Source organism: Heptranchias perlo, chromosome 10 (genome assembly GCF_035084215.1).
Source record: "Heptranchias perlo isolate sHepPer1 chromosome 10, sHepPer1.hap1, whole genome shotgun sequence".
Taxonomy (NCBI): domain Eukaryota; kingdom Metazoa; phylum Chordata; class Chondrichthyes; order Hexanchiformes; family Hexanchidae; genus Heptranchias; species Heptranchias perlo.
In genome coordinates this window covers 84,006,575-84,023,882 of record NC_090334.1, presented here as the reverse complement: position 1 = coordinate 84,023,882, position 17,308 = coordinate 84,006,575, and the positions used below count along the sequence as shown (strand labels likewise).

The 17,308-nt window shown below is 52.2% G+C and overlaps 1 protein-coding gene across 1 annotated transcript in view; it reads left to right on the top strand.

Annotated features, from left to right (window-relative positions):
* LOC137326740 (nesprin-2-like) overlaps positions 1 to 17,308 on the top strand; it is a 246,195-nt gene that overhangs the window by 126,634 nt on the left and 102,253 nt on the right. Inside the window, exons 28-32 of the mRNA XM_067992112.1 lie at positions 397 to 546; positions 1,625 to 1,801; positions 5,089 to 5,244; positions 9,138 to 9,278; positions 9,449 to 9,619. Of these exons, the coding sequence (XP_067848213.1) occupies positions 397 to 546; positions 1,625 to 1,801; positions 5,089 to 5,244; positions 9,138 to 9,278; positions 9,449 to 9,619 (795 nt within the window). The remainder of the gene's footprint in view (positions 1 to 396; positions 547 to 1,624; positions 1,802 to 5,088; positions 5,245 to 9,137; positions 9,279 to 9,448; positions 9,620 to 17,308) is intronic.

Here is a 17,308-nt window from a genome sequence, read left to right as displayed (position 1 = left end):
TCCTGCCCGCTCCCCGTAACCCCTAATTCCCTTTACTTCTAGGAAACTGTCTATTTCTGTTTTAAATTTATTTAATGATGTAGCTTCCACAGCTTCCTGGGGCAGCAAATTCCACAGACCTACCACCCTCTGAGTGAAGAAGTTTCTCCTCATCTCAGTTTTGAAAGAGCAGCCCCTTATTCTAAGATTATGCCCCCTAGTTCTAGTTTCACCCATCCTTGGGAACATCCTTACTGCATCCACCCGATCAAGCCCCTTCACAATCTTATATGTTTCAATAAGATCGCCTCTCATTCTTCTGAACTCCAATGAGTAGAGTCCCAATCTACTCAACCTCTCCTCATACGTCCACCCCCTCATCCCCGGGATTAACCTTTACTGGGGTCCTCCCTTCAGCTTCAGATGGAGAGACTGCCGTCGCGCCAGGCCATCACGGAGCTGAGCGCGTGGATTCACAGCGTGGACATGGCGATCCGGGAGAACGAGGCGGGGACACGGGCACCGAGCGGCAGCACCGGAGTGACGCTGGTGCTGCAGAAATACAAGGTAAAGCCCCTGATCGAGGCCGCACTTAACTCATTTACTCAGCAAAACAAGCTGAAGTCTTCAACATGGAAAAATATCTCCAGACCTGTGTCGGGGAGAGGTTGGGGGGGGGGTTCTGATTTGATGAGGGGGGGGGGGCCCGGTTCGGGGAGCGGTGGGGGGGGGGGGACCCGGTTCGGGGGGCTGGGGGGGCCCGGTTCGGGGAGCGGGGGGGGGGCCGGTTCGGGGGGGTCCAGTTTGGGGGGGGGGACCCGGTTCGGGGGGGTGGGGGGGGGGCCCGGTTCGGGGGGGTCCAGTTTGGGGGGGGGGACCCGGTTCGGGGGGGCGGGGGGGGGCCCCCGGTTCGGGGAGCGGCGGGGGGGGGCCCCCGGTTCGGGGAGCGGCGGGGGGGGGCCCCCGGTTCGGGGAGCGGCGGGGGGGGGCCCCCGGTTCGGGGAGCGGCGGGGGGGGGGCCCCGGTTCGGGGAGCGGCGGGGGGGGGCCCCGGTTCGGGGAGCGGCGGGGGGGGGCCCCGGTTCGGGGGGGGGGGCCCGGTTCGGGGAGCGGCGGGGGGGGGCCCCGGTTCGGGGGGGGGGCCCGGTTCGGGGAGCGGCGGGGGGGGGGCCCCGGTTCGGGGAGCGGCGGGGGGGGGCCCCGGTTCGGGGGGGGGGCCCGGTTCGGGGAGCGGCGGGGGGGGGGCCCGGTTCGGGGAGCGGCGGGGGGGGGCCCGGTTCGGGGAGCGGCGGGGGGGGCCCGGTTCGGGGAGCGGCGGGGGGGGGCCCGGTTCGGGGAGCGGCGGGGGGGGGCCCGGTTCGGGGAGCGGCGGGGGGGGGCCCGGTTCGGGGGGCTGGGGGGGGCCCGGTTCGGGGGCTGGGGGGGGCCCAGTTCTGAGGAGGATTTGTCTGGTGTAAGAGGGAAGGGTTTAAGAGGAGAGTTTCCGGTTGTGGAGGTGCGATGGGAGCGCGGGGGGGGGGCGGGGTGGGTGACCGTAGATCAGAGGGCTGGAGGTGGGTCCGGCGAGAGGTTGGGGGTCTTGAGGGTAGTAATGAGGAGATGGCTCTTCCTTCGATGATTGACTCTTCTCCGTACCCCTCCTGAAGGATTACAAGATGGAGATGAGCTGCCAGCAGCTGACGGTGGACTTTGTCAACCAATCGGTGCTTCAGATCAGCAGCCAGGACATGCAGAGTGACCGCGACAAGAAGAGGGACTTTGCGGAAAGCCTGGGCGCCCTGAACCTCGAGTGGGAGAGGCTGAGCCGAGATCTGAGTGTGAGGGTGAGTGCGTTCACTCCAGACCCAGTGAGCAGAGAGAGTCTCAGCAACGCGCTGCTGCATAATGGAGCTGTTGGGTGAGGGGCTGGTGCTGTCTGCTCGATACACCAGACTTCCACCTCCCAGACACAGACCAGACCCGTGAGATAACAGACTCCTCTGTCTGGTGTAAAGGTCCTGTGTGAAATGGGGTCTGGGGCAGTTTCAGTCAGATTCCTAATGAACTAGGTGGGATATTAAAGGGTACGGGGAGTGAGGGGGAGAGTGGGATTAGACTGGGTGGAATATTAAAGGGTATGGGGAGTGAGCAGGAGAGTGGGATTAGACTGGGTGGGATATTAAAGGGTACGGGGAGTGAGCAGGAGAGTGGGATTAGACTGGGCGGGATATTAAAGGGTATGGGGAGTGAGGGGGAGAGTGGGATTGGACTGGGTGGGATATTAAAGGGTATGGGGAGTGAGGGGGAGAGTGGGATTAGACTGGGCGGGATATTAAAGGGTATGGGGAGTGAGCAGGAGAGTGGGATTAGACTGGGTGGGATATTAAAGGGTACGGGGAGTGAGCAGGAGAGTGGGATTGGACTGGGTGGGATATTAAAGGGTACGGGGAGTGAGGGGGAGAGTGGGATTAGACTGGGTGGGATATTAACGGGAATGGGGAGTGAGCAGGAGAGTGGGATTAGACTGGGTGGGATATTAAAGGGTATCGGGAGTGAGCAGGAGAGTGGGATTAGACTGGGTGGGATATTAAAGGGTATGGGGAGTGAAGGGAGAGTGGGATTAGACTGGGTGGGATATTAAAGGGTACGGGGAGTGAGCAGGAGAATGGGATTAGACTGGGTGGGATATTAAAGGGTATCGGGAGTGAGCAGGAGAATGGGATTAGACTGGGTGGGATATTAACGGGAATGGGGAGTGAGCAGGAGAGTGGGATTAGACTGGGTGGGATATTAAAGGGTATCGGGAGTGAGCAGGAGAATGGGATTAGACTGGGTGGGATATTAACGGGAATGGGGAGTGAGCAGGAGAGTGGGATTAGACTGGGTGGGATATTAAAGGGTACGGGGAGTGAGGGGGAGAGTGGGATTAGACTGGGTGGGATATTAACGGGAATGGGGAGTGAGCAGGAGAGTGGATTAGACTGGGTGGGATATTAAAGGGTACGGGGAGTGAGGGGAGAGTGGGATTAGACTGGGTGGGATATTAAAGGGTATGGGGAGTGAGGGGGAGAGTGGGATTAGACTGGGCGGGATATTAAAGGGTATGGGGAGTGAAGGGGAGAGTGGGATTAGACTGGGCGGGATATTAAAGGGTACGGGGAGTGAGGGGGAGAGTGGGATTAGACTGGGTGGGATATTAAAGGGTACGGGGAGTGAGGGGAGAGTGGGATTAGACTGGGTGGGATATTAAAGGGTATGGGGAGTGAGGGGGAGAGTGGGATTAGACTGGGCGGGATATTAACGGGAATGGGGAGTGAGCAGGAGAGTGGGATTAGACTGGGTGGGATATTAAAGGGTACTGGGAGTGAGCAGGAGAGTGGGATTAGACTGGGTGGGATATTAAAGGGTACGGGGAGTGAGCAGGAGAATGGGATTAGACTGGGTGGGATATTAAAGGGTATCGGGAGTGAGCAGGAGAATGGGATTAGACTGGGTGGGATATTAACGGGAATGGGGAGTGAGCAGGAGAGTGGGATTAGACTGGGTGGGATATTAAAGGGTACGGGGAGTGAGGGGGAGAGTGGGATTAGACTGGGTGGGATATTAACGGGAATGGGGAGTGAGCAGGAGAGTGGGATTAGACTGGGTGGGATATTAAAGGGTACGGGGAGTGAGGGGAGAGTGGGATTAGACTGGGTGGGATATTAAAGGGTATGGGGAGTGAGGGGGAGAGTGGGATTAGACTGGGTGGGATATTAAAGGGTACGGGGAGTGAGGGGGAGAGTGGGATTAGACTGGGTGGGATATTAACGGGAATGGGGAGTGAGCAGGAGAGTGGGATTAGACTGGGTGGGATATTAAAGGGTACGGGGAGTGAGGGGAGAGTGGGATTAGACTGGGTGGGATATTAAAGGGTATGGGGAGTGAGGGGGAGAGTGGGATTAGACTGGGCGGGATATTAAAGGGTATGGGGAGTGAAGGGGAGAGTGGGATTAGACTGGGCGGGATATTAAAGGGTACGGGGAGTGAGGGGGAGAGTGGGATTAGACTGGGTGGGATATTAAAGGGTACGGGGAGTGAGGGGAGAGTGGGATTAGACTGGGTGGGATATTAAAGGGTATGGGGAGTGAGGGGGAGAGTGGGATTAGACTGGGCGGGATATTAAAGGGTATGGGGAGTGAAGGGGAGAGTGGGATTAGACTGGGCGGGATATTAAAGGGTACGGGGAGTGAGCAGGAGAGTGGGATTAGACTGGGTGGGATATTAAAGGGTACGGGGAGTGAGTAGGAGAGTGGGATTAGACTGGGTGGGATATTAAAGGGTATGGGGAGTGAGGGGGAGAGTGGGATTAGACTGGATGGGATATTAAAGGGTACGGGGAGTGAGCAGGAGAGTGGGATTAGACTGGGTGGGATATTAAAGGGTACGGGGAGTGAGGGGGAGAGTGGGATTAGACTGGGCGGGATATTAAAGGGTACGGGGAGTGAGCGGGAGAGTGGGATTAGACTGGGTGGGATATTAAGAGGTATGGGGAGTGAGCAGGAGAGTGGGATTAGACTGGGCGGGATATTAAAGGGTACGGGGAGTGAGCGGGAGAGTGGGATCAGACTGGGCGGGATATTAAAGGGTATGGGGAGTGAGCAGGAGAGTGGGATTAGACTGGGCGGGATATTAAATCCAACAGGGAATTCAGGAAAAAGTTCTTTACCCATAATGTGAAACTCACTACCACAAGGAGTAGTTGAGGTGAATAGTGTAGATACATTTAAGGGGAAGCTCGATAAACACATGAGGGAGAAAGGAATAGAAGGATATCGTGATAGGGTGAGATGACGAGGGGAGGGAGGAGGCTCATCTGGAACATAAACACCGGCATTGACCAGTGGGGCCGAATGCTCTGATTCTTTGCTGTTGACTTCACGTAACTATGTTTGTGTGTGTGTATATATATAAATAAATACATTATATATGGGTAAGGGGACCAGGAGGGAGAATGGGATCAGACGAGGTAACTGATTGAGAGATACATTGTCGAGTTGATGGGCCGAATGGCCTGTTCCTGCCCGCATCGATCTCCGATCTTCACTCAGACTTGGTTTGTTTTTAATTCTGTGTCTTTCTCACCCCGCAGATGCTACACTTGGAGTCCCTCCTGGAATCATGGACAGAATACGAGGGCAGAGTGCAGTTGCTGGGCAGCTGGCTAGAAGCACAGGGAGAGAGTCTGAGGAAGAGTAGGAAAGCTTGCAGCCACACCGCAGTATTCAGCGCACTGACAGACTGCCAGGTAATTCAGGGCCACGAGCAAACCCTTGCTCCCAGTCCGGCCATTGATGCCGCTCTGCACAGTGATCCTTTGAACTTTGCTCTCTTGCTCTCACTGAGCTGTGAATCGACCGTCCTACTCACTCTTCCCACTCCACGCATCCTCACCGTGTCCAAATCAATACCCTTATTCTCCAGGACCTCTAAACTGGGGGACCCTCCACTCCCTCAGTCTTCCCTCTCCCATGGACTCGAGCACACAATCCAGGCTAACACTCCATTGCCAGTACCGAGGGAGCCCCGCGCTGTCGGAGGGTCGGTACTGAGGGAGCGCCGCGCTGTCGGAGGGCCAGTACCGAGGGAGCCCCGCACTGTAGGAGGGTCAGTACTGAGGTAGCGCCGCACTGTCGGAGGGTCAGTACTGAGGTAGCGCCGCACTGTCGGAGGGTCAGTACTGAGGTAGCGCCGCGCTGTCGGAGGGTCAGTACCGAGGGAGCCCCGCACTGTCGGAGGGTCAGTACTGAGGTAGCGCCGCACTGTCGGAGGGTCAGTACTGAGGTAGCGCCGCGCTGTCGGAGGGTCAGTACTGAGGGAGCGCCGCGCTGTCGGAGGGTCAGTACTGAGGGAGCGCCGCACTGTCGGAGGGTCGGTACCGAGGGAGCGCCGCACTGTCGGAGGGTCGGTACTGAGGGAGCGCCGCACTGTCGGAGGGTCAGTACTGAGGGAGCGCCGCACTGTCGGAGGGTCAGTATTGAGGGAGTGCCGCACTGTCGGGGGGGTCAGTACTGAGGGAGCGCCGCACTGTCGGAGGGTCAGTACTGAGGGAGCGCCGCACTGTCGGAGGGTCAGTACTGAGGGAGTGCCGCACTGTCAGAGGGTCAGTACTGAGGGAGCGCCGCACTGTCGGAGGGTCAGTACTGAGGGAGCGCCGCACTGTCGGAGGGGCAGTACTGAGGGAGCGCCGCACTGTCGGAGGGTCAGTACTGAGGGAGTGCTGCACTGTCGGAGGGGCAGTACTGAGGGAGCGCCGCACTGTCGGAGGGTCAGTACTGAGGGAGTGCTGCACTGTCGGAGGGTCAGTACTGAGGGAGCGCCGCACTGTCGAAGGGTCAGTACTGAGGGAGCGCTGCACTGTCGGAGGGTCAGTACTGAGGGAGCGCCGCACTGTCGGAGGGTCAGTACTGAGGGAGCGCCGCACTGTCGGAGGGTCAGTACTGAGGGAGCGCTGCACTGTCGGAGGGGCAGTACTGAGGGAGCGCCGCACTGTCGGAGATGCCGTCTTTAGGATGAGACGTTAAACCAAGGCCATGTCCGCCCCCTCAGGTGGACATCGAAGATTCCACGGCCACAATTTTAAAGAAGAGCAGGGGAGTTCACCCCAGTGTCCTGGTCAATATTGATCCCTCAACCAACATCACTGAAACTGATTGTCTGCTCATTATCACGTTGCTGTTTGTGGGATCTTGCTGTGCGCAGCTTGGCTGCCATGATCCCTTACAACAGCGATTACACTTCAAGAAATACTTGATTGGCTGTGACGTGATTTAGGACATCCTGAGGTCGTGAAAGGTGCTATAGAAATCCAAGTCCTTCCTCTTCCTCTTCCTCTTCCTCTTCCCTTCCTCCCTCCCTCCAGTCCTATTGGCCTAAAAACCCAAGCTTGGCCCCTTTCAGAACCACTTTCTGGTCTTACCCCTTCTCCTGTCCGCCTTGTTGGGCCTTTCACCTGGGATTCTGAATAAGAAGGAAACAATCAGACATTCTCTCCAAACAGACCAAAAATTAATCCCCTCTCCAGGTGCTGGAGAGAGGGGGGAACAAGACGGATGGTACGAGCATCGAGTTTCTCCGGGCTTTCCTCATTCTGTGTGATCGTGAAGTGGTTATATTACAGGACCAGTAACCCAGAGAACGGGAGATCAAATCCCACCCCGTGGGCAGTTTGAGAATTTGTATTCGGTTTTTAAAAAAAATCCGGTCTCAGTAAAAGTGACCATGAAGCTGTCGGATTGTCGCAAAAACCCAACTGGTTCACTGATGTCCTTTTTAGGGAAGGGAACCTGCCGTCCTTACCCGGTCTGGGTCTATATGTGACTCCAGTCCCCACACCAATATGGTTGACTCTGAACTGCCCTCTGACGCGTCCTAGCAAGACGCTCAGTTTGTATCAAACCTGTTACCAGCGGTTCAAGAAGGCGGCTCACCACCACCTTCTCAGGGGATCTGGGGATGGGCAATGAATGCCGGCCTCGCCAGCGACGCCCACATCCCCAGAATGAATTTTTTAAAAAAGTCGAGAGCAGTTGAGGGAGAATCTCGTCAAGGTGTGTAAAATATTAATCCACACGGACAAGGTGAGCCCATGATATTACCTCACGGTCACTTCAGGGAGTCAAACCAAGGAGGTGAAAACCGAAACTTAGTGGTGCATAAATTTCAAACAGATAGTTTAGATCGGTGAATGAAGGAAAGGGGGATGAAGGGATCGGGGTACAGGGTGGGGTCATGGGATTAGGATACTGCTCGAGTGGAGGATAAACACCAGCATGGACTGGTGGGGCCGAACGGCCTGTTTCCATGTCGTAATTTTATGTAATTCTCTGTAAAATATCTGATGGAGAAAAGTCTAACCCACCGGGTGAGGTGGGCGTGGGGTCTGAGGCTCCGGGTGAGGTGGGCATGGGGTCTGAGGCTCCGGGTGAGGTGGGGGTGGGGTCTGAGGCTCCGGGTGAGGTGGGGGTGGGGTCTGAGGCACCGGGTGAGGTGGGGGTGGGGTCTGAGGCTCCGGGTGAGGTGGGCGTGGGGTCTGAGGCTCCTGGTGAGGTGGGGGTGGGGTCTGAGGCACCGGGTGAGGTGGGGGTGGGGTCTGAGGCACCGAGTGAGGCGGGGGTGGGGTCTGAGGCTCTGGGTGAGGTGGGGGTGGGGTCTGAGGCTCCGGTTGAGGCGGGGGTGGGGTCTGAGGCTCCGGGTGAGGTGGGGGTGGGGTCTGAGGCTCCGGGTGAGGTGGGGGTGGGGTCTGAGGCACCGGGGGACTCTCAGTGTAACTGGATGCTGAGCTGGGAGAGGTAGACGGTCATCATGAAATGACCTCCACCGACCAGGGGCCCTCCTGCTGAACTGTGCATGAAAGAGAGAATATGGCCCCGATTTTGAAGGGTGGGCGGTGGGTATAGTGAGAGCGCGACTCGGCAGTCGTGGGGGGGGTGCGTGAAAGTGATCGGGGGAGTGGGGGGCAAACCTGGGATAAGGGAGGCCCAAGGCTTCCTTGTCAGCTCCCAGAGGTGAAGTTCTGTCCCTCTGGGCCCACAAGGAAACCTAACACAAAATTACCTGCCTGGGCCTTTACTGGCCCACAATCCCCCCTCCCGACAGGTCTGGCCTGGAGTGGGGGAGTGGGGGAGGGTGAGGGAAGCTGTCACTGGCCCCCTCTCCCTCCCCCTCCCCCCCTCCCCCTCCCCCTCCCCCCTCCCCCCCCTCACCCCCACCCCCACCCCCACCCCCACCCTCACCCTCACCCTCACCCTCACCCTCCCCCGCTCAGGCCTCACAGTAAAATAGCAGTCGGGCCCCGATTTTGCATTTTCAGAGAGGAGCCTGCCAACTCGGGACGGGCGTCCCTCTCGCTGCTCAAAAGAGCAGGTTAGTATTCGGAGCCGTCTGGAAGGCAGCAGGATCGGAAGGGGGTAAGTCATTCCCCTCATTTTAACTTCCCCGCCCCGCCCGTTTTCAGCCAGGCAGGTGGGAGTTAAAATCGGGGCCGTACGAATGCGTTTACAGGCTGGAATCTAATGGAGGGGTTAGGTGGGAGCTCCCTCTTGCCCGTGGGTCATTGAATATGGCGACCCACTGAGAGTAGAGGCAGGTGTGTAAAACGTTGAGTGATGATGGTCAGTGAAGCTGTGACTGTGCCATCAGGAACTGACTGAGCGACTGAAGGTCAAGGAGCCGGAGCTGGAGAGACTGAGACGGGCCGTTCCCCTGGCCTCAGAAATGCCCATCAACGTCACAGAGAAACTGGACCAACTGCACGAGTCTTGGAGGAGCCTGGACGCGGAGGTAGAGCAGAATTTTCTTCTCTTTTGGGGGGAGTTGTTGAACTGGGGGCCGTCGAGTGGGAGGTCCACGATCCAGCTGTTTAAGACCAGCCCAGAGTAAATCGGGGACGGGTTCATTGTGCACTCGAGCTCTTCTCATGCCCCATGAAAGTCTGAACTTGTTGTCTGTAGGCGAACCAGCTGAGGGCAACGCTCACCTCCCGACTACAGCTGTGGACAACGTACCAAGAGTCGTATGAGCAAGTTAACGGGGAGGTTCTGAAGGCCCGCTACACCCTGGAGCACTGCACACCACTCTCCAGTTCACTCGAAGCTGTCAGGGTTCAGGTGCAGAGCCTACAGGTCAGTGTTTTCTATTATTAGAAGTTATGCTAAACCTTCATAAAACACTGGTCAGGCCTCAGCTGGAGTATTGTGTTCAATTCTGGGCATCGCACTTTAGGAAGGATGTCAAGGCCTTAGAGAGGGTGCAGAGGAGATTTACCAGAATGGTGCCAGAGGTGAGGGACTTCAGTTATGTGGAGAGACTGGAGAAGCTGGGATTGTTCTCCTTAGAGCGGAGAAGGTTAAGGGGACGTTTGATAGAGGTTTTCCAAATTATGAAGGGTTTTGATAGAGTAGATAGGGAGAAACTGTTTCTAGGAGGGTTGGTAACCAGAGGACACAGATTTAAGATAAGAACATAAGAAATAGGAGCAGGAGTAGGCCATACGGCCCCTCGAGCCTGCTCCGCCATTCAATAAGATCATGGCTGATCTTCAACCTCAACTCCACTTTCCCGCCCGATCCCCACATCCCTTGATTCCCTTAGTGTCCAAAATACCATCGATCTCAGTCTTGAATGTACTTAACGACTGAGCATCCACAGCCCTCTGGGGTAGAGAATTCCAAAGATTCACAACCCTCTGAGCGAAGAAACTTTTCCTCATCGAGGTTCTAAATGTCCGACCCCTTATCCTGAGTCTATGCCCCCTGGTTCTAGACTCTCCAGCCAGGGGAAACAGCCTCTCAGCATCTACTCTGTCAAGCCCTATGAGAATTTTATATGTTTCAATGAGATCACCTCTCATTCTTCTAAACTCCAGAGAATATAGACCCATTCTACTCAATCTCTCCTCATAGGACAACCCTCTCATCCCAGGAATCAATCTAGTGAACCTTTGTTGCACCGCCTCTAAGGCAAGTATATCCTTCCTTAGATAAGGAGACCAAAACTGTACACAGTACTCCAGGTGAGGTCTCACCAGAGCCCTATAATTGCAGCAAGACCTCCTTACTCTTATACTCCAACCCCCTTGCAATAAAGGCCAACATACCATTTGCCTTCCTAATTGCTGGCTACATGTTAACTTTCTGTGATTCATGTACCAGGACACCCAAATCCCTCTGAGTAACAACATCTCAGTCTTTCACCTTTTAAAAAATATTCTGTTTTTATTCTTCCTACCAAAGTGAATAACCTCACATTTCCCCACATTATACTCCATCTGCCTCCTTCTTGCCCACTCACTTAACCTGTCTATATCCCTTTGCAGACTCTTTGTGTCCTCCTCACAGCTTACTTTCCCACCTAGCTTTGTATCATCAGCTAACTTGGATACTTTACACTCGGTCCCTTCATCTAAGTCATTAATATAGATTGTAAATAGCTGAGGCCCAAGCACCAATCCCTGCGGCACCCCACTAGTTACAGCCTGCCAACCTGAAAATGACCCGTTTATTCCTACTCTCTGTTTCCTGTCCATTAACCAATCCTCAATCCATACTAATATATTACCCCCAACCCCAGGAGCCCTAAAGCAAAATCCTAGACTTGGGTGTACAGGGCACAATTTCAAAATTTGCAGATGACACAAAATTTGGAAGTGTAGTGAACAGTGAGGAGGATAGTGATAGACTTCAAGAGGATATAGACAGGCTGGTGGAATGGGCGGACACGTGGCAGATGAAATTTAATGCAGAAAAATGCGAAGTGATACATTTCAGTAGGAAGAATGAGGAGAGGCAATATAAACTAGAGGGCACAATTCTAAAAGGGGTACAGGAACAGAGAGATCTGGGGGTATATGTGCACAAATTGTTGAAGTAGCAGGGCAGGTTGAGAAAGTGGTTAAAAAAGCATATGGGATCCTGGGCTTTATAAATAGAGGCACAGAGTACAAAAGTATGGAAGTCATGATGAACCTTTATAAAACACTGGTTCAGCCACAACTGGAGTATTGTGTCCAGTTCTGGGCACCGCACTTTAGGAAAGATGTGAAGGCCTTAGAGAGGGTGCAGAAGAGATTTACTCGAATGATTCCAGGGATGAGGGACTTTAGATACGTGGATAGACTGGAGAAACTGGGGTTGTTCTCCTTGGAACAGAGACGGTTGCGAGGAGATGTGATCGAGGTATTCAAAATCATGAAGGGCCGAGACAGAGTAGATTGAGAGAAACAGTTCCCATTGGTGGAAGGGTCAAGGACCAGAGGACATAGATTTAAGGTGATTGGCAAAAGAACCAATGGTGACATGAGGAAAAAACCTTTTTTACACAGCGAGTGGTTAGGATCTGGAATGCACTGCCCGAGGGGATGGTGGAGGCAGATTCAATCATGGCCTTCAAAAGGGAACTGGATAAGTACTTGAAAGGAAAAAAATTGCAGGGCTACGGGGAAAGGGCGGGGGAGTGGGACTAGCTGGATTGCTCTTGCATAGAGCTGGCACGGACTCGATGAGCAGAATGGCCTCCTTCCGTTCGGTAACCTTTCTATGATTCTATGACAAAAGGGATGATGGTGAAAGGCAAGGAGGGTGGTAATGGGACAGGTTAAGAAACAAAAGATGGGTCTAGAGGAGCTGTAAATGGCAACAGAAGAACCGTTACCGGCACCTGCTGTCCCAGAAAATGGGAGCAGTGGTTATGATCTGAAGTTATTGAAATCAATGTTGAGTCTGGAAGGTTGTAAAGGGCCTGATCGAAAGATGAGGTGCTGTTCCTCGAGCTTCCGTTGAGCTTCATTGGAACAGTGTAAGAGGCCGAGGACAGAGTGGGAGTGGGACGGGGAATTAAAATGTCAAGCGACCGGCAGGACAGAGTCACGCTCGCAGACTGAGCGGAGGAGTTCAGCAAAACGATCACCTAATCTGCGTTTGGTCTCCCCAGTGTAGAGGAGACCTCATTGTGAGCAGTGAACACAGTATAGTAAATTGAAAGAAGTACAAGTAAATCACTTTCACCTGGAAGGAGTGTTTGGGGCCCTGGACGGTGGGAAGGGAGGAGGTGAAGGGGCAGGTGTTGCATCTCCTGCGCTCGCATGGGAAAGTGCCATGGGGAGGAGAGCGAGTGTTGGGGGAGATGGAAGAGTGGACCACAGTGTCGCGGAGGGAACGGTCCCTGCAGAATGCTGAAAGGGGAGGGGAAGATGTGTTTGGTGGTGGGATCGCTCTGGAGATGGCGGAGGATGATATGTTGAATGTGGAGGCTGGTGGGGTGCAAGGTGAGGACAAGGGGGACCCGATCATGGTTCTGGGAGGGAAGGGAAGGGGTGAGGGCAGAAGTGCGGGAAATAGGACGGATCCGGTCGAGGGAAATCTTCGGTTGAGGAAAAAGGAAGACGTATCGGAAGCTCTGGTGTGGAAGGTGGCATCGTCCGAACAGACACGACAGAGAAACTGGGCCTGTGAGCCCCCTGCTTCTTCCTTGAGCAGCGGCCCAATCAGTCGCCATCCACCACCCCCCCCCTCCGCCTGGCAGAACTTGTCCTTACATTGAACAACTTCTCCTTTTGACTCCACTCACTTCCTCCAAATAAACGGTGTCGCCATGGGGACGTGTATGGGTCCCAGCTATGCCTGCCATCTTGTTCCAGTCCTACTCAGCTCCCCTCCCTCACCTCTTTTTCCGGTACATTGATGACTGTATTCGGTGCAGTTTCCTGCTCTCGCCCCGAACTGGAAAATTACATCAACTTTGCTTCCAATTTCCACCCTTCCCCTGCCCTTTATCTACCCTGCAATTACACCCTCAAAAAAACTCTCATAGATTTGTCAAACACAATTTTCCTTTCATAAAACTGTGTTGACTCTGCCTAATCACATTATGATTTTTTAAGTGCCCTGTTACTATGTACTTAATAATACATTCCAGCATTTTTCCTACTACTGATGCCAGGCTAACTGGCCTGTAGTTCCCTGTTTTCTCTCTCCGTCCTTTCTTGAATAGCGGGGTTACATTTGCTACCTTCCAGTCCAAGGGGACCGTTTTAGAATCGAGGAAATTCTGGCAGATCAAAGCCGATGCATCCATAAGATCATAAGACCATAAGAGATGGGAGCAGGAGTAGGCCATTCGGCCCCTCGAGCCTGCTCCGCCATTTAATGAGATCATGGCTGATCTGATTTTTACCTCAAATCTACTTTCCCGCCCTTTCCCCATATCCTTTGACTCCCTTGCTGATCAAAAATTTGTCTAACTCAGCCTTGAATGTATTCAATGACTCAGCCTCCACAGCTTTTTGGGGTAAAGAATTCCAAAGATTCACGACCCTCTGGGCGAAGAAATTCCTCCTCATTTCCGTCTTAAACGGGCGACCCCTTATTCTGAGACTATGTCCCCTAGTTTTCGATTCCCCCATGAGGGGTAACATCCTCTCAGCATCTACCCTATCGAGTCCCCTCAGAATCTTGTATGTTTCAATAAGATCTCCTCTCATTCTTCTAAACTCCAATGAGTATAGACCCAACCTGTTCAATCTTTCCTCATAAGACAACCCTTCCATACCTGGAATCAACCTAGTGAACCTTCTCTGAACTGCCTCCAATGCAAGTATGTCCTTCCTTAAATAAGGGCACCAGAACTGTACGCAGTACTCCAGGTGTGGTCTCACCAGCACCCTGTACAGTTGTAGCATGACTTCCCTGCTTTTATACTCCATCCCCCTAGAAATAAAGGCCAATATTCCGTTTGCCTTCCGGATTACCTGCTGCACCTGTATGTTGACCTTTTGTGTTTCATGTACGAGGACACCCAGATCCCTCTGTACCGCAGCGTTTTGTAGTATTTCTCCATTCAAATAATATTTTGCTTTTTTATTTTTCCTCCCAAAGTGGATGACTTCACATTTTCCCACATTATATTCCATCTGCCAAATTTTTGCCCATTCGCTTAACCTGTCAATATCCCTTTGCAGACACTTTGTGTCTTCCTCGCAACTTGCTTTTCCATCTATCTTTGTATCATCAGCAAATTTGTCCACAAGACACTCTGTTCCTTCATCCAAGTCATTGATATATATTGTAAATAGTTGAGGCCCCAGCACTGAGCCCTGCGGAACCCCACTAGTTACAGATTGCCATTTTGACAATGACCCTTTTATCCCGACTCTTTGTTTTCTGTTAGTTAGCCAATCCTCTATCCATGCCAGGATATTACCCCCAACACCATGAGCTCTTATCTTGTGCAGTAATCTTTTATGTGGCACCTTATCGAATGCCTTTTGGAAATCCAAATATACTGCATCCATTGGTTCCCCTTTATCCACCCTGCCCGTTACTTCCTCAGAGAACTCTAATAAATTTGTCAGACATGATTTCCACTTCATAAAACCATGTTGACTCTCCTTGATTGTATTATGAGTCTCCAAATGTCCTGCTACTACTTCCTTAATAATGGATTCTAGCATTTTCCCAATGACAGATGTTAGGCGAACTGGTCTATAGTTACCTGCTTTCTGTCTCACTCCCTTCTTGAATAGGGATGTTACGTTTGCGGTTTTCCAATCCGCTGGGACCTTTCCAGAATCTAGTGAATTCTGGAAGATTATAACCAGTGCATCCACTATCTCTGTAGCCACTTCCTTTAAGACCCTCGGATGTAAGCCATCAGGTCCAGGGGACTTGTCAGCCTTTAGACCCATTAGTTTACCTCGTACTTTTTCTCTAGTGATAATGATTGTTTTTAGTTCCTCCTTCCCCTTTGCCCCTTGATTTTCTACTATTATTGGTATGTTATTAGTGTTTTCTACAGTGAAGACAGATACAAAATATCTGTTCAATTCCTCTGCCATTTCCTTGTTTTCCATTATTATTTCCCCAGTCTCATCCTCTAAGGGACCAATGTTTACTTTAGCTACCCTCTTCCTTTTTATATACTTGTAGAAGCTTTTACTGTCAGTTTTTATATTTCTTGCTAGTTTACTCTCATAATTTATTTTCTCCCTCTATTATTCTTTTAGTCATCCATTGCTGGTTTTTAAAGTTTTCCCAATCTTCGGGCTTACCAGTAATCTTTGCCATGTTGTATGCTTTTTCTTTTAACCTGATACCATCCTTGACTTCCTTAGTTAGCCATGGTTGGTTCACCCTTTTTGTGGCGTCTTTCCTCCTCACAGGGATATATTTTTGTTGCGAGTCATAAAATATCTTTTTAAATGTTTGCCACTGTTTATCCACCATCATGCCATCTAATCTGTTCACCCAGTCCACTTTAGCCAATTCCGCCCTCATTCCTTTATAATTGCCCTTATTTAAGTTTAATACAGTAGTTTCAGACCCAAGATCCTCGCTCTCAAACTGGATGTGAAATTCTATCATGTTATGATCACTGCTTCCCAAGGGATCCTTTACTTTGAGATCATTAATTAATCCTGTTTCGTTACCCATTACCAGATCCAAAATGGCCTGTTCCCTGATTGGTTCCCCGACGTATTGGTCTAAGAAACAGTCCCTAATACACTCTATGAACTCCTCCTCAGGGCTATTTTTGCCAATTTGATTTGTTCAATCTCTGTGAAAGTTAAAATCGCCCATGATTATTGCATTACCTTTTTTACAAGCCCCCCTTATTTCCTGATTTATATTTTGCCCTACAGTGTAGCTACTGTTAGGGGACCTCTATACTACTCCCACCAGTGATTTCTTTCCCTTGCTATTTCTTACCTCCACCCAAATTGATTCGACATCTTGATCTTCTGAGCCCAGATCATTTCTCACTATTATACCAATTTCATCCTTTATTAACAGAGCTACCCCACCACCTTTACCTTTTTTCCTATCCTTCCGAAATGTTAAATAACCCTGAATATTTAGCTCCCAACCTTGCAATGGCCACGAGATCATACCCATTTGTTTCTATTTGTGCCATCAATTCATCTATCTTATTACAAATTGCGCGCATTCAGATAAAGAACCTTTAATTTTATCTTTTTCCCATTCTTTCCTACCCCGGCCCCATTTGCTCGTGCACTCTTATGCTTGTACGCTCTGTCCCTTCCTGACACACTCTGTTTATCATTACCCCCATCACTTTCCTGTACTACTTCCTTGTCTTTTCTCTTTATCAATCTAAACTTCGCCCCACCTGAACCCTCCCCCCCATCTATTTAGTTTAAAACCTTCTCTACCGCCCTAGTTATTCGGTTTGCCAGAACACTGGTCCCAGCATGGTTCAGATGAAGCCTGTCCCAACGGAACAGCTCCCTCTTTCCCCAGTACTGGTGCCAGTGCCCCATGAATCGAAACCCACTTCTCCCACACCAATCTTTGAGCCACGCATTCATCTCTCTGATCTGATTTACCCTGTGCTAATTTGCTCGTGGCTCAGGTAATAATCCGGAGATTATCACCTTTGTGGTTCTGCTTTTTAATTTAGTCCCTAGCTGCTCAAACTCCCTCAGCAGAACCTCTTAGTCCTACCTATGTCGTTGGTACCTACGTGGACCACGACAACTGGATCCTCCCCCTCCCACTCCAAGTTTCTCTCCAGCCCTGAGGAGATGTCCTTAACCCTGGCACCGGGTAGGCAGCACAGCCTTCGGGACTCTCGCTCTTGACTGCAGAGAACAGTGTCTATCCCTCTAACTATACTGTCGCCTACTACAACCACATTCCTTTTTACTCCCCCCACTTGAATGGCCCCCTGAACCACGGTGCCGTGGCCAGTTTGCTCATCCTCCCTGCAGTCCCTGCACTTGTCCACAAGGGCTGCAAGAACCTGGTATCTATTGGACAAGTGCAGAGGCTGAGGCTCCTGCAATGCTACCTCCTGGA